General features: G+C 47.3%; 4 protein-coding genes across 6 annotated transcripts; 1 reads left to right on the forward strand and 3 right to left on the reverse strand.

Moving 5' to 3' along the window:
• Positions 1–73: 73 nt before the first annotated feature.
• Positions 74–5,700, reverse strand: spns1 (SPNS lysolipid transporter 1, lysophospholipid). Its single transcript, XM_086134083.1, has 14 exons — positions 5,476–5,700; positions 4,902–5,067; positions 4,357–4,572; positions 4,213–4,278; positions 3,630–3,766; positions 3,146–3,297; positions 2,987–3,053; positions 2,780–2,922; positions 2,508–2,660; positions 1,745–1,934; positions 1,552–1,617; positions 1,357–1,455; positions 614–782; positions 74–524 (listed from the first exon to the last, which is right to left on the reverse strand). Exons 3-14 carry the CDS (start codon positions 4,562–4,564, stop codon positions 451–453), a joined length of 1,524 nt encoding a protein of 507 aa, XP_085990209.1. The 5' UTR covers positions 4,565–4,572; positions 4,902–5,067; positions 5,476–5,700; the 3' UTR covers positions 74–450.
• Positions 5,701–6,286: 586 nt separating this feature from the next.
• On the reverse strand, positions 6,287–10,724 carry nfatc2ip (nuclear factor of activated T cells 2 interacting protein). The gene is made up of 9 exons (XM_086134098.1): positions 10,325–10,724; positions 9,770–9,868; positions 9,250–9,310; positions 9,077–9,173; positions 8,913–8,999; positions 8,112–8,310; positions 7,480–7,624; positions 7,202–7,296; positions 6,287–7,131 (listed from the first exon to the last, which is right to left on the reverse strand). The coding sequence occupies exons 1-9, from the start codon at positions 10,334–10,336 to the stop codon at positions 6,970–6,972; spliced, it is 957 nt and encodes a 318-aa protein (XP_085990224.1). The 5' UTR covers positions 10,337–10,724; the 3' UTR covers positions 6,287–6,969.
• sgf29 (SAGA complex associated factor 29) lies at positions 10,721–14,789 on the reverse strand. Of its 3 annotated transcripts, none has more exons than XM_086134102.1 (11): positions 14,735–14,789; positions 13,622–13,707; positions 13,422–13,500; positions 13,269–13,344; positions 13,119–13,191; positions 12,965–13,029; positions 12,760–12,889; positions 12,329–12,475; positions 11,909–11,944; positions 11,666–11,828; positions 10,721–11,392 (listed from the first exon to the last, which is right to left on the reverse strand). In XM_086134102.1, the coding sequence occupies exons 3-11, from the start codon at positions 13,485–13,487 to the stop codon at positions 11,276–11,278; spliced, it is 873 nt and encodes a 290-aa protein (XP_085990228.1). In that variant the 5' UTR covers positions 13,488–13,500; positions 13,622–13,707; positions 14,735–14,789; the 3' UTR covers positions 10,721–11,275. The 3 variants fall into 3 exon arrangements, with proteins under 3 accessions (XP_085990228.1, XP_085990226.1, XP_085990227.1); XM_086134100.1 differs by having other exon boundaries at positions 14,721–14,778; XM_086134101.1 differs by lacking the exon at positions 14,735–14,789 and having other exon boundaries at positions 13,422–13,673.
• A 2,165-nt stretch (positions 14,790–16,954) lies between these two features.
• Positions 16,955–18,224, forward strand: nupr1b (nuclear protein 1b). The gene is made up of 3 exons (XM_086134123.1): positions 16,955–17,172; positions 17,377–17,513; positions 17,945–18,224. Exons 1-2 carry the CDS (start codon positions 17,076–17,078, stop codon positions 17,502–17,504), a joined length of 225 nt encoding a protein of 74 aa, XP_085990249.1. The 5' UTR covers positions 16,955–17,075; the 3' UTR covers positions 17,505–17,513; positions 17,945–18,224.
• Positions 18,225–21,401: the final 3,177 nt, after the last annotated feature.

Genomic DNA, 21,401 nt, shown 5'->3' on the forward strand with positions numbered 1-21,401 from the left:
GACTCGTGTAGAACTACTAGATGACAGGCCAACAACTAAACGAGGTCCGTTCCAAATAGGTGACACAAATGAATAAGTAAACAAGTTAGCTCGGTTTATTCAGTTCATCTAAAAACAGAGTCAGCAAAGTGGCTGACCGCCAAGACCACACATGGTAAGACCCCCAAACCAAAATGCTGAAGAGAAGTTTCAACACCCCGACAAAAGCAGAAAAAACAGCAAGTTCAGAAAGGTCAAGACTATCCTAAAAGACCGTATAAGTTGAATATTCTAAAAGTGGTCTTGGTTTAAAAGAACAACAAAACATTTTTGGGACCTGGAGTCCATTCGAGTTTGGTACTGGATTCTTCTTGCTCAGCGTCAGCCTCCCCCCAAAAAAATGTAAAAGGAAAAACTGTGATAAAAGTTTCTGCCGCTTCCTTCCACTGAGAGAAGGAGGGGAGGCAAAGTTTAAATCAGAACGCTGGACACCGGAACCAGAGTGGATCGCCCGCTTTTGGGCACCACGATGGGCTCGTCGTCATCTGTGGACACACACAACACCGAGTAACATCAAGTCACGCTACCTCGCACACGACTCGGGCGCTGCGTGTTAGCGGGCATGCTGAGTCACCTGCGGCTGTCAAGTTCTCAGCTCGCTGTCGATCTCGCTCAATGAAAAGGGCGGTGGCGAGGAAGAAAGCTCCGCCCCCGACGGCCACGAAGGCGCAAAGCAGCAGAGACAGTTGAAGCGAGCGAAACTGCCACAGGAAGGAATCCGACTTCCTCAAGGAGTCCGACACCTGGAAGTCGCCACGACACATGAAACGCGGGGCCACAATTCATCCCTGAATTTGCAACTATTTCCATCATGGATGAAAGTTTTGCGAGTGACATCATAGATGACGAAGAAGCAACCTCACAAGGGTGGTACTGAAAACCAGAAGCCCTTTGTTGCCATGAATCGACAGCTGCCTGTTTCCAAAAGGTTGCAGAATACAACATGGCTCTCAGTCAAATTGTAGAAAACCCCCGGGCCTGCGTGGGTTTTCTCCGGGTACTCCGGTTTCCTCCCACATTCCCAAAACACGCATGGCAAGCTGATTGAACACTCCAAATTGTCCCAAGGTGTGAGTGTGGGTGCGAAGGGTTGTTCGTTTCTTTGTGCCTTGCAATTGGCTGGCAACCGGTTCAGGGGTGTCCCCCTGCCTACTGCTCGAAAACGGCTGGGATAGGCTCCAGCACCCCCCACGACCCTTGTGAGGATAAAGCGGATCGGAAAATGGATGGATGAAATAAACTTGAATGTCAAATAGCGTCGGTATGCAGATCGATGGCGGGTGACAAGCGTGCAAGAAGATAAGAGTGCATACGCACCACTCCGATGAGATAAGGACTTCCGGCGTCTCCCAGCAGGTGCGAGATGACAATCTGCAGCGCCTCTGCGGTAGAGCGCCGCGTGGGAACCACCACGTACTGACAGACAAAAACAAAACAAAAAAACCCCCCCACAAGCACATTAGTAGAAAGAGGAGGATAAATATGGTACATGCGTCACGCCACGTTGCTGACCAGCAGAATGTCGGCCACGATGGCCCAGTTCATGGACAGGAAAGTCTCGCCCAGGAAAATAAACACCTGCGCAAAACACAATATCGTCACCATTCATACACTCAAAAGCAACGGGAACATGACAAGTAGATGGCGAGTGGTTGGTTGACAGGTAGAAGCCGTGGCAGGTGTCGGAGCTCGAGTATATACTCACATATGTGGCGACGGTGCTGGCCTGGGCGCAGACGACGGCGAGGTAGAGGAAGGGCGCCGAGAGCAGCAGGCCGGCGGCGCACACCAGCGGGTCGGCGCGCGGAGTTCGGCTTCGGAGCAGACGGCTGGCCTGAACGCCGCTGGCCACGCCCAGCACGCCCGTCACGCACGTGATGGCACCAAAAATCAAACTGCCCGCACGCAAACCACAAACGCAGTCATTCGAGATGCTCGGAAAGGCGTCCAAAAAAATTTGTAACCCTCAAATTTCAAATCCAAAGTATCTTGACTTATTTCCTAATTATTGTGACGAATGAGTGGCATAATCAGTTTCTTCACATAAATGAATGGCACTGATTATTAACTCATTCAGTACCAGCCAATTCTAGATCAAGTCTGAAAAGACGTTTAAAAACGTCTTTGGGAGTGAATGAGTTAATAGCAAGACGAACATTCGCAAAGGTCATCGATAACATTTGGAAAATGGCAGTTTGAGCATGACTGACATGCAAAGGACTCAGACGGCATAAAAAAAAAAAAGATCACTTTTGTCTTTTTCCCCCCCGACAGGTGTCTTTATTACTATTAATCGCATTATTTGAAAATGAGCTTGACAAGTCTTGTCAAGTTACGTCATTCAAGTCAAAGTCAATCCTTAATTTTTAGCCCAAAAAGCGCTGAAATTATCTCCTTAAGTCTGGCCGGGGTCAAGTCACATAACCGGTGTTCCCTTGCCCTACTGGCGACCCGGGGCGAGGGCTCACCTGTCTGAGGACGAGCAGTGAGCCTCCATGCAGGGCGCGCGCTCGCCCGTAAACATGGCCGCCCTGAACAGGAAGGTGGGCGCCCACAGTGCCAGCGAGCCTGTGACGAAGGCCACCGCCGTGAAGCCCAACGTGGACAGCACGAAGCTCGGGCTGCTCCACAAACAACCGCAAAGGGAGGGGGCGGGGAGGAGAGAGAGAGAGTGCACGTGTGCTCAGTTAGGAGTTGTCGAGCGCGGGATCCCCGGGCCCGGGCGGCCAGCGTGTCTTACTTTCTGCTCAGCGCTCGCAAGTCATCGATCCAGCCGCTTTGATGAAGCTGACGTTCGGGCCGAGCTTCGATGGCGCCGCGTTTTGGCTCCTTCACCACCAGGATCAGGAGCATCACGGCCACCAGACCCAACGCCGGCGTCACCTGCGATAGAGCCGGCATGCTCAGGCGATGACGAAGAGGACGGCAACAACGCACACGGACGCACCCTCAGAGCCCAGTGCCAGTCCATGGTCACGTTGCTGACTTGGGAGCCCACAATGTAGCCCAGACCGCTGCGGAGACAAGAAGACGACGACGCCGATGGCGGCTATGAGGACGCTCAGTAACGCGCGTAACGACGTATCGGTGCTGGCGCCGCGCCTACCTGCCGACGGGGATGGCAAAGTAGAAGATGGACAGCATGTTGGTGCGGCGGTCCTTGACGTACAGGTCGGCGATGATGGTGGGTGCAATGGTGGAGTAGCTGGCCTCGCCCACACCCACCAGGCCCCGCGTCAGCAGCAGGGCCCAGAAGTGCTGAGAGGAAAACAAAACAAATGGACTCGCCATCACCGTCTCAGCATGCCAGCTTGTCACACAAGCCCAAAAAGATGAGAAAAAAAGGACACGCGAGGAAGTTGAAAAATGCAAACATCATAAATAAGAGGACACCAAATTTGAGAAACTTCAACAGCACATCAAAGAGATGAGGCAAGGACACCGTAAAATTTGGAACACTGAAAGTTGAGAAACCTCAAGAGTGCAATGAAAGGAAGGACACATGGGAAGGCGAGAGAGCACCTTGCAGACACATGAAGTTGCCAAAGATCAAGAGGGCAAACACCATGATGAGGGAAGGTGCCGCTGACCTGTTTGGGCGTGTAGGAGCTGGCGAGCGTGACGAGGGACCAGAAAGCGATGCCGACGCTCATGATTATCTTGCGGTTGTGGCGGTCGCCCAGGTAACCGAAGAGCGGTGCCAGGAACATGTAACTGCAGATGAAGACTGGAGGCCAGACATGGCCCAAGTGAGGTCACAGGCTGGCCGTGGACAGACGCTGCTGCCTTGTGTGTACCATTCAATCATACGTCAACATTGTGGCCATATTGGATGTGGCAAAGCGCATCGACAACATGAGTCACCCGCTTTCTGCAAAAACGTGATGTGGCCCCACCCTGCCACGTCCAACATGGCAGTGCTGTTGACATACAGTTGAGTGCTGAAGGCATGGACTTCATCATGACTGGACTATCAATTGGCCGCTTGTGGCTGAAGCCAGAGGGCAGCCATCTTGCATTGCCACTGTTAACTGACAACTTTTTTTTTTCCTGAAAACACACTTTTTGGCCAGGATCCTGTTCAGTAAGCGGCATTATTAATTCATTCATATACACGTCCGTGCCTGAAGGCGGCAGCCATGTTTGACATCGACGTGCATGCCGTGTTCTCACCCGTCTGGAGCAGACCAGATTTGCTGTCATCAATCCCAAAATAACGCTCGATGTCGGGAAGGACACCTGCCGGGTGTATGACATCATCAGGGTGCGCCTGGTGCCCGCACGCGCGTAAGTGTGCATGCGTGCGTGCACGGTTACCTGCGATGGTGAACCTGTCCATGTAATTGAGTAGGTTGACAAAGCACAGGATTAGGACGGTGAGCACAGCCCGCAAGGGCGATACGCCGCTGCTAAGCTCCTCCCCCTGGACCGCATCCCGACACTCCTCCTCCTCCTCCGTCGACACCGCCTCACTGTCGTCCGACATAAACGGCGTCGCATCTGTCGCGGGCGTGTCTGCAGACATGGCGGCCGCTGGGGCAACAACATTGAAGTCATGCAACTAGCTAAAGCTTTTAGGTGATATCAAGGATGTCCCGCTTTAGGTCATGTACTAGTATGCTCTTTGTCCTCTCTGCTAGTACAACTTGGGCAAACTAGTAGAATGACTTATTTAAAAAAAAAAAGATAATTATCTTTACAGTCATACAGGTAGGCCTAAAATCACACTAGTAGAAAAAAAACATGACTTGTATGTCGTTCTTCGGGTGTGCTGAACGGGTTTTACTCGAGTTGACTATTACATGAATGCACGGACCAACAAATGAATTTGCATACTATGCATGTGCTGGCAGCAGGTATACCTAATCAAGTGGCCTGAGGGCGTGGTGTCCTGAAGTGAAGTCACGAGGTGCATCAGAGTTAGGGGTTGGCTTAGAGAAGGCTTGCAGTTTGATTGCACGCTTTCCTTCTTGGACAAGAAGCACGTGACTGGGCAGCTTGGACGTCAATCATTCGCTCATCACCCACCTGACAACATACGTGAACTTTCCAAATTACAGCTAACAGCTCAGTTATGTATGAACTGATCACACACACGTCAGTAAATCGCAATAATCGATACAATTTTTGAATGTTTTTGCGCACACCAACTGTTGAACGTTAGTTAAGTTTTTGAATGCACAAAAGCGTAGTGCTTGGAAATGCGGAAATAGGAATAAATAAAATCACAATACGTGTGACGTCACAATGAGACACGACACGAATTCGACGAACCTCCCCCAAACAAAAACAAACTATATGTAGTCAAATAAAAAGAAATAGACGAGCGCGTGGGCTTAATGGTCTGAAGGTAAGAGGAAGTTCAAAAGTGTTGATGATGCTGCGTCCCCGTGAATCACAAATTAACATTGGAAAGAAAAAGACGTGTTTGTTTACCTCCAAATGCGATGACTCAGACGATTTCATCAAGTTCCGGCTTCATCTCACCGAAGCTGTTGAACAAACATGTCCGTTTTTTTTCTCTTTTTGTCTTGCTTTCTTGTTGTTGTTGCTGATGTTGTCAGCCGGTGAGAAAAGTTTGTGGTGAGCGAAAAACCTCACAAATGACATCTGTTTGCTGCCGCCATGACACTTTGGCACCAACTTCCGGTCACAAGCTCACGTGACGACTCATCACGTGTCCGCATTCAATCAGGTGATAAGGTAACGTTAGTTCCGTGTTTCAAGTAAACTGACATTCAGACACATAACCATTGACACTTATGGATAATTTCAACTGTTAATCAACCTAGCATGTATGTTTTCTGGAATATGAGAGGAAAGAGGAGTAGCCGGAGACTACTTTTTTTGCAGGCACATAAGGACTGTTAGGCTTTCCACGAATGCGAAAGCCATTCAAATCTTTGGCTCTGTACTTTTTTTATGCCTTCGTCACCCCCATACGAGTGTGTTGTAATTACAAATAAAATTTGCAAAATGACTTTTGAGTTCAAGTGACAAAAATTAACATCCAAACAAATGTTAATTTATCTGAGTGTTTTTAAAACGTAACTATGAGCTTCTCCACTCCACCCCACCATTATGAAGCAGCGGGACGGTGTTTCTTAACCTATGTAAGTGGTTTGATCAACATTCTGCGCAGTTTGAACACGATTCTTCCAATTTGCTTTCTTGGAGATATAAAGGTTCAAACAAATAGGCACTGCTCTTAATTTGAAACTGCACTTAAATAATGGCTCAATTCAAATGTAGTGCACATGAAATTTTATTAAGAAAATTATACCAAAACAATGCATCAAAGATGAAATGCAAATCACTGGTGTTGGGCCAGAACCTCCCATGTCCACATTTGGTCAATCTTAGATTTCAAACCATCCATGATGTGAAACCGCTTAATCCTCACGAGGGTCGTGGTCATGCAAGAGCCTATCGCAGCTGACTTCAGGTAGCAGGCGGAGTATACCCTAAACTGGTTGCCAGCCAATCACAGCAATCATTTTTTTCCCGACAAATTGATACAATTGGTCACTTCCCACGTGTGCCTATGTTACTTTGACATACAACTGCCCAATCTAAAGAGTTGAAAATGTTGCCCTCTCTTCAACATTTATGACTCAACAAGTGTGCCGTTTTGAGGCTTTGGTGAAAGGCGCTGATTTTGAAAAGATACGAGTCCAAATTCCTAACAACAGCCAAATTCAAGTTACATACAATTGAAGTGCATTCAGGCCGTAATTCTTAAGCGCACCACTTTTAGAGTACCACTGAGTAAAGCACTGCATTGATAACAGCAATCCGCCCCTGATGCAACATGCCAAGAAAGCGGTTAAACCACCCCTTCAAAAAAAGTCTTTAATGTCTTCCAAAGTACAAACTAAGATTGATTTGTTTTCTGCAGCAAATGAAACTGGCAGTCATTTTCTTTTGGCGTCACGTCCACACCTCGATGATGTCTCCGTCCTCCATGTGCAGCTGCGCCGGCGTCTGTCCGTCCGTTACCTTGCAGCCATCAAAGTGAAACTTGACTTTCCGCTTGGCGGCGGCGGGCAGCGCCGACACGTACTGCGAGAAGATGGCGCCGAGCTCCGCCCCCTGTGACACCCATCGGCTGTTAGCCCCCGGCGAGCGCAGCTGCGCTCGGCATGAAGCGGCGGCTACGTACTTTGTGCACCGAGAAGTCCCGCGTGGATCCTCGGTCTTTGCTCTGCAGTCGCAGCGTGATGACGGCACCCTCCTCCGTCGCCATGACGACACACTCTAGACACGCACAACAGATGTCATCATATCACTGTCAGAGGGATGGCTGAGATGAGGAAATCGTTCATTCTCGTCATCATTGTATAGTGTAAAAATGAAATAGAAATGGAAACACGTGACAACTTTCCGAAAGAGAGAAGATATGAAGCAAAGCTTGGGGTTTGGACTTGTCCTGTGACTCACCCAAGATGTCAGCGATGTCCAGGCCTAACTCGCCCACGCTGGCCTCAGGAGCAAGCTCCGCCTCCTCCCTCAGGAGCCGCAGGCGGAAGGTGGGCACGCCCAAGATCTCTGCCATCTGGCTCGCCATCTGGCTCACCGACGTACTCTGCGGGGCACCAGGGGAACATTTAGAGGCCTGCAGTTAACCAGTATTTCAATCGACCATTCATCTGTCCGTTGTTTTTTCCATTCATCAAGGAATCAGATTAACACTTGAAGAACATGATTTCAGTGCAGAAAATGCACACATTAATTGATGATTCAGTTCTTGGTTTGGTCTGTAATGTCCGTCACAATATCAGAAAAAGTGGATTATTGTGGTGTTCAAAGTAAAAGCGAATGTTTGTAAGTATCTTGTTTTGAAAAAAAAATCAGCATGGACCCTGATGGAAATTGAAAAATATTTACTGTTGACAAATAAAAATTCCAAGGATTTGGAAAATGCAAAACCAACCAGGTCTTAAAGAGATTCATCAATTATCAAAACAGTTGTTGATTAATTTGGTACGCAATTAGATGTTGAGGAACAACTGGAAAATATCTGGACTGCACCCTTGCTTGGTTACACGACTTCAAATGTACTATGCACATACCGCTGTGACAGTCAGCTTGTAGATGTCGGTGCGACATCGCACTTTTAGCACCTGCAAGTCACATGACTGTAGCCCAGGCTCCATCACAATGACATCATCATCATCATCCTGCTCCGGGATGGCACGCCGGTGCCCCCTGTTGGACACACCCATGGGGGAGAGGGCGGCGCTGACAGCACGTAGCCTCCTCTCCACTTCACTGACATGCGCACACACAAGATGAGTTTATTGACGTTGCGCATCAAAGTAGCTGCTAGAGTATAGACGAACTCAAAGTTATGATGTTTAAAGTTTCATTTTGTATGCTTGAGCTGAATGGAGCTGAGGCCTTGTTAACTGATAGTACAGGGTAGGCAGCATGATAAGATGTCCTTGAGTTTGTTACAGTGTCTCAGTTCATGCGAAATCTGCCCAGTGAATTAACAAGGTATCCACTGTTTGTACTGAGAGATGTTTTGGCCTCCAGGTGCCCACTGAGGGGTGTATCGGTGGGCTGGGCTGAGAGGCGTGACATGCAAATGAGGAAGGGAGTGTTTTTCTGATATGTTACTTATAATTTGCATATGTCCCCAATAAAAGTTCGGCATGGAGCACAGGAAGTCGAGTTTCAGTTGGAGCAACACCAAGCAACAACCTCAGGTGCATCAATGAGAACCACACTAAAATTGTTAGGTGACCTTATATTTGACAGATATTTGTGATGCGTTCTCAATCACAAAATATAGCACAGGTGTGTGTGTGTGTTTTGTGGAAAAATGCGAGATTTTCTTGCAGACTTATGTATGCGAGAAAGAAACTCACTTGATCTTCATCTTGGACTCTCGGGACTGTTTCTGGAAGGAAATCTCTGCTGGGGGAGGGGGCGGCGACAGCGAAGGACTCTCCTTTCTGATATACACGAACACACACACACACACATTGAATTTTGTGTGTGGGCACGTGCTACTTCCTGGTGCGACACATACACTTCCTGTTCATCATCAGAGTCACTGATGGTGATGCTGAACGCTTGCTCTTCCCGATGCGTCATCTGGGACCACAGATTATCCACTTCGCCTTCATCTGTGGCGGCACGGGAGGAAAGAGCTCAAGTGAATCTGAAACACGTCGGCGGCGGCACAAGCCAGCCCTTACTGACCTGATCCTTCCTTTTGCGTCAACACTGGATACTCCGCATTCAGTCGCAGGCTGCTGTTCACCTGGAAGCCAACCAGTCAGCGGCATGATTGTGCCGCCAGCATCAACAATAACATTGTTCCTAATCAGGCTGGAGAGCTTGTTTATGTTTACATTGTGTCAAAATTTGCACGATAAAATGTGAATTGAAAACATTGTAGTGCCTGGCTGGATATATTTATCAGTAACACGGGGAAAATTGAAACAAAGGTCAATATTTGTTTTGCAAGTTCTGACAGTAAAAGAGAAAAAAATGGACCGCTGTCAAAAAAGACCCACACAACTTATGGCTGGCGTTTGGCCAGAACACGTGTTGGTCAATTTCATACATATTTCTAATATTGGTCAATTGTGTGGGTGTAATTATCACAAAGGGTTGACCAATATCAAGTGTTGAAAGATACAATACAAACTGATGGAACAAACTTGGCGTTTTAGGAGCCTCGTGAAAAGTGCTGATGGGGGGGCGCTCTTGAACTTGCCTTGTTGGAGTAGACCGGCACGGGGATGATGGTCGCGGAGTCCAGGATGCGACGGCGTTTGGGCGCCAGCTTGTCCGCCGTCGCGTCGCCGTCGTGAAGCTGGCAGACAAAAGAGACCCCGCGGGTCACGTCGCAAAATGCCATTTCCTTAGTGCCTTAGTGGTCACCTGCTGATAAGCGCTGTCATGCTGTGACATCATCGCGGGGAAATATCACACATTTGGACTCCCAACTATTCGAAAACTTCCAGACATTGATTTAACTTTTGTTGTCACAAAACCATGGGTTGCAAGACTGACCCTAGTGACGTGCGACACTTCAATGCCAAACACTGCAAAGAGTTTGTTTGAGCGTTCTTTCCTTTAATGCCCCAAAGTGAAGCTGAGGGCGCGTTAGCATGGGCACGCTAAAAGCTACTTTGATTTTGAGCACCACTTATCCCTAGAAACATTTCACCAACTGGTAATCTCTTATTAAACACATTACGCTTTCATTAACACTTTCTAGTGTTTTATTTATCTTTTTTTTTAATCGCTGGAACTGAAACAAACTCACCGCGTCCGCCATCTTCTGTCTAGTGGTGCAGCGTCACTGCTGCATTCACGGACTGTCGGACATAAAAACAAAAACAAAATTCCCTCACCTGGGGACACAGTGCCACCGATATGCCTTCATGGCCTGAAAAGAAGTCCCATTCAAACGTTCCGGTTTAAATTGTTTTAAAACAAAAAAAAATTATCATTAACAAATACATGGTTTATTCTGTACACTTTAATGTTAAAAAATTTTCAAACACTATTTACAATCTTAATATTTCATGCACACATTTAATATTCCATAGTATTTCAAACACGACCAAAACACCCCGATTGGCTGCCTCTCCAGGAGCGCATGTCCCTGTTTGTTTTCGTCTGAAACATTTTGCGCAATGAAACACTTTATCCCCCCCCCCCCCCCCCCCAATCTTGCTGCTGTAGACTGCAAATTTCCCCAGTGTGGGACGAATAAAGGTTATCCATACCTGTCAACTTGTACATTTTGCCCGTATTTTATAGTTTTTTTTAATCATTTTAAATCATATACGGCGTATTACAACTTTTATATGAAAAAAAACAGTTGTGAACCGATCTCACAAAGACCATTTTGGCTCAAATCCAGATCGTCTCACCTGCTGGTAACCAACGACAATGTCGTCGTTGATCGCTACTATTGTCACGGCAAACCAGCAAAAGTAATCCTCAATCGTAGATTTTTTTTCATCGCTGCGTACGGTCGGATTGATAAAGCATGATGTGCGCATGCGCGGTAAGCCGTTGTACAGGTTTTTGTTGCTTTGTAAGGGGAATTGTAATCATTTATAAGGGCAGCTATTAGCCGAGGTTGACAGGTATGGTTATCTTATCTTAAACAAAGAGCTTCTTTTTGGCAAGATGCAGTTCCTCGATTGGCCACAATGCGGCTTGAGGCCAAGGTGACGTGCGGCGGTGTCTTGTGTCCACTTGGCTTTTACTTCTTTTTGTTCTCCTTGCAGGCGACCACGTAGCGCTGAGCCACGTTGAGAGGCGGCGAGTAGCCGTCTGCGTACGACGTGTCCTCAAACAGCACCGAGTAGTCGTCCTGGGGCTGGGACAACATCAAACATGAATCCATGACAAAGCGAACCACAAAATCATTTGCCGTTTTGCACTTTCTCGGCCCTAGTTTCGATCATCAAGAACGAGCCTTCAAACAGGAAGTGGCCAATGAGCTTGGGACAGAGAGAGCGGAGGCGTCAAGAAAGGCAAACAAAAAAAATGCTCAGGGATCAAACTCCTGTTGGGAATTTGACCCTTCAGCAAAAAGTCGTGAAAGCTCCAACAGTTGACCCGTACGGGTCTTGAAGCGTGCGGGACTGACCCTGTGCGGCGGAGCGTGTATGAGGGCGCGGTAGAAGCAGGTGGTCTGCGGGTAGAGGGCGAGCACCAGCTGGTCTTTGCTGAAGAGCGCCTCGGGGTCCGTCTCGGGGTTGGCCTTCCACTGCGGCAGAGGGATGATGCGACGTCTGCTCAGAGTGTGTCGCCTGAAGCACGAGCATATACAGGAAGTGACATCAGCACCTGGCGGCATGCCTGACGAACTTCTTGCATGTGACATACTCACTCTTTGCCTTCTTCGTCGATGTCGTCCACCTCGTACCTGGAAGGGTTCACAAGTGTTTAGCGCACTTCCTATATTGCCATTTGGTCTTTTTGTCTTATATACCGTTATTAAAGGACAAGAACGTTCAAGAACAAAAAAAGGGGTCAGGAAGGAGTGAATGTTTGTGAATGCATGACAGTCTGCCAAATCACCACAAAGGGATTTTCAATGCATTTTATAGGCAACTGGCAGCCCATTCTCTCAGCCCTTGATTAATCCATGACAACAAGAAAACCTTACTGCAGCTTATCAGTTTTCAGTTGTAATAACAGTGTTCACCACTAGATGGTGGACAGCACTGACTTGACCTATGCCACGCTGTTACTTGGACTGGATTGATGGCAGAGTAAAGGAGGTCCAAATACAACACGAGGCGCTTACTTGTTGGCGGCGTGGCTGTAGCTGACGACCTCAGCCAGGATCCACTGCTCGTCTCCGTCCACCGCTTTGACCCTGGCCGCCACCTTGTCTCCCTGCTTGGCCACGTAGTCGCTGCTGGCGGGCGTGGCCCCGCACAGAGGGGGTGGGCTGCAAAGACAATGTTTTTTTATTCCCCCAGAATAAATGCTTCATAAGATTAAAGTAAACAGCGGCAGATAAGACAGATTTCAAAAATAATGCAAAGTTCTGAGATGTTGACTGGAGTTCCCCTTTCAACTGTGGCAGTGGTCAGGTATAGGGCTGCATGATTATGGCCAAAATGAGACTCACCGTTATTTTGGTCAAGTTTGAAACCATGATTATGATTGCTCACGTTTGGGAAAACAGCATTGCTATTCAACAAGTCAAGTAAAAAGCGGGTATTGCGGTACCTTTCACCGGGCTTGCCAATCCAGAGCGGCAGCGTCATGGCTGACTGCTGGAGGAGAGTCATGAGAACGCCGCGCCGCATGGTCTTCCTGGGGGGGTCGCTGTCGCTATAAACGCCGGCCATCTTAGCGGCTGCAACGGACAAAACGCGTCGTGAGGGGACACCGGCGGCAAGACAGACAGGATGGGCCGCAGGTGCATACGCACCGATCCTTCGCTCCTCCAGTAACGACTTGATCTCTGCGATTTTGTCCAGAGCGCGACGCAGGATCCTGAACGCCGGACAAACTTTTACGGTTACCATGGCAACACCTTACATGACATGTTGCGCTAGGGTGTGCAGTCTGCATGCTGAACTGACCCACACTCAGCCTCCGCATCGGCTTTGGCGGTGGTGTAAAGTCCTCTCAGCTTGTTGCGGTAGTACGGCGACGCTGCGGGACAAACGCGCACTCATGTCAATCTCGTGCAGAACGTGGCGTGTCAATCACCCGGAAACACGCCCACTGACTTTTGTTTTCCGTCTGCATCCTCTCATGGGTTTTGTGGATGTTGAGCAGGTTGTGTTCGCTGCGTGACCGCTCCTCCTGAAACAGGTACGCACATATTGGGTCATGTGACCACCTGAGACACACACAGGAATGATGACATCACGCAAGCTGACCTGCGTGTGTTTGATGAGCTGGTGAAGTTCAGTGAGCAGTTCGGCGATCTTGGTATCTGCTGACATCTCCTAATGTTGACTGACGTTAACATAAAACATCACTCATATTGTCACAAAAAGGTTAACGGTGCTACAATGACTCGACAATTAATCTATCAAATTAATTGGCAACTATTTCGATCATCCATTTGTTACGAGACCTTGTTGAATTTAAAATTGTCCAAATCCTCAAAACGTCAGCCTCTCAACAGTCAATCTTCTACTTCTGTAGTCCTCCAGATGAATTCTGTAACAACAAAAAAGGCGTGACAAACACTACTTTTACACTGGAAAACAATGGCTAACAGTTTAATGACTTTCTCACAGAAGAGCGACTGAATCATCCTCATGTTAGGCTTGTGCATTTTCAGCAATAACAAAATAATGATTAGTTGCACCCTTAAATAAATCTCACTGTTATAATATCGATCCATCCATTAACTCCTTTCCTAAAGTGTTTGTCCTCATTGTCACAAGTCGGCTGGCGTCTATTCCAGCTGACGAGAGACAATGTCAATCGCAGGGCACATAGAAACAAAATTATTCCCAATCATCTTCACACATAATTAGCCACGTTATAAAATAATAAACAGATATGCAAGCATGTAAAACACTCGCTCATAGCATTGGAATCATTATGCAGACTGATCACACAACCTCATAAAAAAGCATTCATTGTTACAATTACGACAAATTATTTATATTGATTGAACGTGCAGAAGGCGGCCGGAGTGTGAGTGTGGATCGTCGTTCGTCTCTGTGTGCCCTGCGATTGGCTGGCAACCGGTTCAGGGTGTCCCCTGGCCTACTGCCCTAAAACGGCTGGGATAGGCTCCCCCACCCCCCACCCTTGTGAGGATACGCGGATTGGAAAATGGATGGATGAATGTACAGAAGAACAAAAATCTACAATTGTGAACCGGCACGAATGATCCGGGAAAATAATTCACGTTTGTCACTTTTGCTAGTGAAAAAGAGCCAAAACAACAACTTGAAGAGGGATAATGTGTCTCATGATTTTTGAAAGTCGTTTTGACTAGTGAGTGCCAAAACCACAGCTGCTATCCAATATTAATGAAAACATGAATAATAAGCGTTATCTATCCTCTTCAATGAGCTACCACCGCGTATGTTAGGCAGGGCTAGTGTTGGCCACGAGCTCAAAACAAAACAAAACCGGAAGTGTGCATGTATGATATTCATTCACATCAGCAGTCAACACTTGCAATAGTTGGCACAAAAATATTCGAAGCGACGTACGAACACAATTGAACCTTCCAAAAGTTGTCCGCTTGCTAGCACGTTAGCTTCGTCTTCTTCTATTTCCGGGTAGCTCTTCTTCTTCGTCTCGTTTTCCTGCTGTCGAAACAGAGGCGTGTGGGACGCCCTGCCACCCGCTGGACGCCAAGCAGGCGTTGAGGAGCACATCGAATATCGGGCATATTCGCACAGGGGTCGGCAACCCAAAATGTTGAAAGAGCCATATAGGACAAAACAAAACCAAAAAACAAAATTGTCAGGAGCCGCAAAAAAATAAAAAATAAAAGCCTTCTATAAAACTTACAATGAAGGAAACACATGCTGTATGTATGTAGGAGACTGGACTGTCTCCGAATTGTTTATGTTATTTATTCCTTTGTTGTGTGTTCACAAACGTCCCCATATAATTTATTTTGTAATTTCCTTGCTTTATTTTTTGTTTTGGTGCATTATTTTCGCTTTTCTTAGTGTCAATGAAGTGATTATTAATTTCCGTTTTTCTGAGGCTGTCTTTGAACGCCTCTCAAGTAGAACGAGAGGAGAGAAAGCACGGAGTCGGACGCAGACGTGTCTGTGTTTGTCGGGACTGTTCAAAGCATAAATAAAGTGTACGTTTTTAAAAAAAACAACACCACAGCTCTCCTTTTTCGGAGCTGCAACATGTATCCATTTCTATTTGAGCTATATTGGCCTTCTATCAAAATCATTTTCCATTTTCAAACATTTTTTATAAAGCTCCAGGGAGCCACTAGATGTCGCTTAAGAGCCGCATGCGGCTCTGGAGCCGCGTGTTGCCGACCCCCATCTTAGCACGTCCGCCTCACAGTTTGCAGGTTGTGCCTGACATTAACTAGCGACCAATCAGTGGTTTATCAGTCTGTGCCCTGCCAGTGGCTGGTATCTATATCTGCCCGACTGGCGACCAGCCCATTGTTTGTCTTGAATTCCCATGACATTATGTAGGGACAAAGTCACCGCCTGCCGACGGTTGCCCTGACATTTACTCGGAACCATTCAGTCATTTGTTTATTTGTGCCCTAGCGGTGGCTGGCGCCCAATCTGGAGTGAGTCAACTGGGACAGACTCCAGGTCACAGGCTATTCAACCACAGGGTGTTCGAATGAGAGCAAAATTCAGAACAAGTTCAAATAGGAATGCTCACCATTTTGCGAGCCGATTTGTTGATGATGTGTGCATGCCCACGTGAAGCGTGCTGCATGCGTCTCATTCGTCAAGCTCAATGCCAAAGTTGGCAGCAAAGCGCAAACAGTGACTTTCTTATCTTGCGTGACCTGCTTCTAAGCCACTGCTTTAGTGGCTCGCAAACATTATTGAGTGTACCCAACCACACACACATTCAGAATGCAGTTGAAAGTTGAAAAGCGCAGTCGATTTATTTTTAACCAAACTTGTGTCGAAATCTCCTGAGAACGTGCATGTTGTGTGATAAAGGAGCGTGTGGCGTGATGTTGCGTAAACTTTCTGTGTGGTTTGTCTGTGACCTTGTCCTGGTTTTTCAGCAGATAAAAGTTCGAGTTGGAAGTTTGTGAGTTATCGTGGGGCGACGGAGAGATTAAAAAAAAACACAGAACTAGGTCACGTATGTTGATCACATGCATTCAACAGGAGCCGAAGCAAAATAATGAAATAAAGTTTTGATCTAACCCTTTCAAGGACAGCAGTTACTCCAGTGGTTGGCTGATCATGTTATCATGTTACAGGGTGCATGAAAGGGTTCATGTATCAAACAATGCAGAGGATGCACAATTAAAGCGTTTTTGCTCGACTGGAAAGTCACAAAGCTCAAGCAGTCAGTCGTAAAAACGCTTCCAATACCAATTACATTGTCGAAGTTTGTTGACTTGGCTCTCAACTCAATTTTTGTTTTTCCCATTTCAAGCTTTTTATTGGATTTGCACTGCTCGACTGTAACTTTAAAAAAAACCTTTTTGGAGCAGCAGTTTATAAAGTACCTGTAGTGTGTGGCTTGATTAATGCCAGTAGTAAAACAGTAGGTAAACCAATACGACGCAAGGACGTGACGATGAAAACTTTGGCTGGCTGAAATTTGGGCAGATACGTTGCTTGGTTATGCCTGTGTTTTGGAACATGTGAAAAGTGAGTCCTGAGCTTTCAAATGATGCAATAGCAGGAGGAGCCTGAAAGTTTTCAGCAAAACAGTGGAATGGGGCGGGCCCCGGGGAGGGAACTGAGCTGTCCCATAAAAGTGCCACCTCACACCAAAACACGCAAGCAACCAGGCAGCGCAAGAGCACAGCGATCCATAGAACCAGAGCGAGGCAGTTGATTTCTTTTCTTTGTTTTGCCCTGCGAGACGACGAGGAAAGCGGCGACATGAGTCACGTGGACGTCAAGAACTTGAAGCCCAGCGACTTCGAGGACCAGTACTACGACCAGTACGACTACTACAACCTCAGTGACAAGTACACAGGTCAGACACATCATCATCATCATCATCATCATCATGTTTGTCTATATGTGCCCTGTGATTGGCTGGTAGCCAGCCCACCTCTTACTCAAAAGCAGCTGGGATGGGCTCCTGGAGGAGAAGAGCAATATAGAAAACGGACGGCTGAACCTTGTTGCTGTTGTTGTTTTTCTCGATGTGTTGCGCTGGCGATGATGACATCACCAGATGGGGCATCACGCAAAGGTCGCACAAAGAAGGAGGCCAGCGAAAACACCAACAGGCACATCCCGGCGGGACACGAGCGAAAGATCGCCGAGAAACTTCAAAACAGCGACAAGAAGACCAAAGAATGAAAGTCCAAGGTTAAACTGATTTTTTTCTTCCTTTTCCTCCCTACCCGCTTTTTTTTTCTCCCTCTCACCGCTATGTGCTCGCCACAGGCCAAATTCCTTCTCTCAATAGGCCACGCCCCCGAAAGGCCCATAAACCCGCACAATAGTTATTGTGACATTTGTCTTTACAGAACCTATTTAAGTCTCCACATTCAGGCTTATTATATATTTAGACAATATGGTGTGTTTCTTATTTTAATTTTTTTTTTTTTGGGGGGGGGTGGGGGATCCAGAATTTTCCACATGGTCAATTCAATTGTCTTATTTCAGAAGTACGGATTACTGGCACCATTTGAATTCAATTCATCGGGGAAAGGGTTTCTGATGTGTGACGAAATCGAGTCAAGGACTTTAATAGTGGGTCGATGTTGAGCGTGTTTTTGCCCCACGCCTCCCCCCAGGACTCATCTGACGGCTCAAGCGGACACGACCTGCAGTGACGATGGCACGGGAGCGACCACGTCGTCCGTCCCGGCGCCGACGTCCGTCCTGATGACCACGTCGGCTGCCTGTGAACCGCCCGGCCGCAGCGGTGGTGCGCGTGGCGGCAGCGGGAACATTTGAGTGTTACATGGCGGATTTCGCAATAAAGTTTGACGTATGCTTTGTTGAACAAAACAATAAATATGATGTGAGCAACATTGTCCTCTGCTGGATTAAAAGTCACATGACAATTTGGGACTCTTCGCCACAGGTTTTTTTTGTCCTTCGAAATATTAATAATAATAATAAGACATTTTATTTATAAGCGCCTTTCAAGACACCCAAGGACACTTTACAATAACAAAAAACACCAAACAACACGGGTTGAGCAGCGGCAGCCAAAACGCGCCAGCGTTCAGGTCAACAATGTCGCCTTGATGATTAGTGCTATTTTCGATACAAACGTGCAACAAGTCCACATTTTCCATGGGTCAAGGGGAACATTTTGATCAACGTAACCAATTTCAGTTTGGAAAATACCTCAGCTTCTTTCACCTTAGACAGCTGGCCAAAAGAAAACCTCTCCTCTCTCATGAACACTTTGAGACAGTAATTCATGCCTTTGTCACATCCCGGCTCGATTACTTTGGAGTCAGCCAGTCCTCCATTAAGCGCCTTCCGCTGGTCCAGAATGCCGCTGCTCGCCTCTTGACTGGTACTCGTAAAAGGGAGCACATAACTCCTACTCTGGCATCCCTTCACTGGCTCCCCATACATTTTACAGTTATTTTCAAGATCCTCTTATTTGTTTTCAAATCTCAAAATAATCTCGCGCCACCTTACCTCTCTGAGCTCATCCGCCCCTACACACCTGCCCGGCGCCTCAGGTCTGCGGACCAGACATTATTAGAAGTACCAAGAACTAAACTGAGGCTCAGAGGGGATCGAGCCTTTTCTGAACATTCGGCAAGCCTCCTCGCTGCCCATCTTCAAAACCCTCCTCAAAACTCACTTGTGTTCTTTGGCATTCGTCTCAGCATGACTTAGATTTGTTCTTGGTTTTACTGTTTGGTGCTTTCTACCGTCTTTATTACCGATTTGTTTTACTGTTTATTGTATTTGTTAAATTGCTCCATGTACAGCACTTTTGTATGCAGCGATGGCTGTTTGAAAGTGCTCCATAAATACATTTGACTTGACTTGACTTGACAGTCATCCTTGCGTTTATCTCCACTTATTCAACAGTTCAGTTATGACATAACAAAAGAACGTTTTCAAAAAACTGCATTGATTTTTCCTCCATCCATTCATTTTCAACACCGCTCATCCTGAACAGGGTCAGCGGGGGAGGGGGGTGCTGGAACCTATCCCAGCTGACTTCCGATGGAAGAGAGACTACCGTACACCCCAAACTGGTCGCCAGTCAGTCGCAGGGCACATACAGAGACCAACAACCATTCACATCCGCATCCACACCGTCAGTGAGTGGGAACCGATCCCAAATAAACAAAGACAGACACGCACGCGCACGCATGCAGTCCTTCTGCAGCAGCTGGATGAGGAAGTATGGTGGCCTGATGGTGTTCTCATCATCTCCGCTTTCCCCGTTGTTTGTGTCTGAGCGTGTAAATGCGGAGTGTGTGTGTGTGTGTGCGCGTGTGTGTGTGAGAGAGAGAGAGTGCATATAAGTCTGCATGTACAGTACGTATGAGTCAGACTGTGTGTGTGTGCGCGTGTGTGTAAAGGAGAGACTGAGTGCGTGTACATCTGTTTGTGTCTGTGAGTGTGTGTAATAGAAAGCCTTTCTTGTTTTGCAACAAAATCATTTGTATCATAAAGAACAAAAAAAACTGAATAGAAAATCTAATATTAAGCCAGACTATACGTTTGAATGCAAATACCAGAAAGCCCAAGCGGAACAATAATAATAAGAATCATGATGTGATATATACAGAATGCTGCACAGTAGCAGCAATATTAAGAAAAAGAAGTGTTGGCGTTATGGTGAGCTCAGTGCAGTGATGGCTTGTGGGAAGAAGCTGAATCCCCCCGCCCTTGTGTGTGTGTGTGTGTGTGTGTGTGTTCGTTGCATCCATGTATCATTAACTATCATTAAGCACAAATTATATAGAAAGGAAGGAGGAGGATGAGTACAGAGCTACGTTTACTCTGACACCCACTCCAAAGCCCCCCCCCACCCACCCGAAGCATCTGCGAATGGGGAGTGTTGTTCTAGTGGGGGGCGAGTGAGTTGGGGGGGGGGGATGATAAAAAGAAGAGCTTCAAGTCTGCTCACAGAATGGAAAGAAAACAGACGGAGGAGCGCAAAGCATAAAGAAAAAAAGGGGTGAACAACTCCCATTGCTTGCTTGCTTACTTGCCCCCTCACTCCCCTCACTATTTCCCCCTTTGCTGGATGCCGCCCGCCTCAAACTCCGCCTGGTAGTGAGTTGACACCCGCATCTGTTGGACGACACTTGCTTCAGTTTCATCCGGATCATCTCAACTAGGTGAGACACACTAACTCGGTAGCACAAACAAACACACATGTACGTACGTACGTACGCACGTGCACACACGCACACACACACACACACACGCAAAATCACTCATCACTCAAGTGCAACAGAGTTGAGGGCAGCAACAAGTGGAAACATTGTCGTACGTCAGGGTTGCATGTGATTTGCGGACTGCTATGATGTGTTGTGATGCACTCAGCGACAACGGAACTCATGCGGGAACGAACGGGGACAAAAATGCGACAACAAGATCTTTCAAATGTTTTCCGCAGCCAAGGCAAAACCTGTTTTAGCGTGGTCTCGTCCACTTGCTTGATATTGTTGCGCGCGTTTATGAGTCATTGAAAGAGATTCATTTGGAATTCATTAATTAGCTGCAATGCACCTCCTCTCGTGCTGCAGCGCCCCCCTGTGGAGCTCACTTGAAGCGCATGCAGAGCTGCAAAACGTTCCATATGTCGCGCGCGGACACACACACACACGCACACACACGCGCACCCACACATGCGTACACGCAGAACTGTCAGTCAGGATTTGCTTGCAACAGTGAAAGCAAGTGTGAAAACGGGCAGGGAAGGAGACATCTGTGGATGCTGTGACTGGTCGCTGAGATACGAGCAAGCGCATCAATCCTTTCATGGGTGTTCTTCACATGTGATGCCAGCAACCGTGTCGATGACAAAGTCTCACTCCCGCCGATGAGCAAACTGAGTGTGAAGCAAGCAAGCAAAATGACAGCCAATGGCGAGTCTCAGGTGATCAGCAGGGCGACTGCGCTGATTGACAGGTGGTCCGCTTCAATCGACAGGCCATCCGTTTCCATCGAAAGTCGGTCCGTGTCGATTGACCACCATTTGACTCAATCAACGGGCACTGTTTTAACCAAACGGCAGTTGGCGCTGATGGACAGCATGCC

Source organism: Hippocampus guttulatus, chromosome 16, assembly GCF_054856545.1.
Source record: "Hippocampus guttulatus isolate MCC_2025c chromosome 16, RoL_Hgut_1.0, whole genome shotgun sequence".
Classification (NCBI taxonomy): domain Eukaryota; kingdom Metazoa; phylum Chordata; class Actinopteri; order Syngnathiformes; family Syngnathidae; genus Hippocampus; species Hippocampus guttulatus.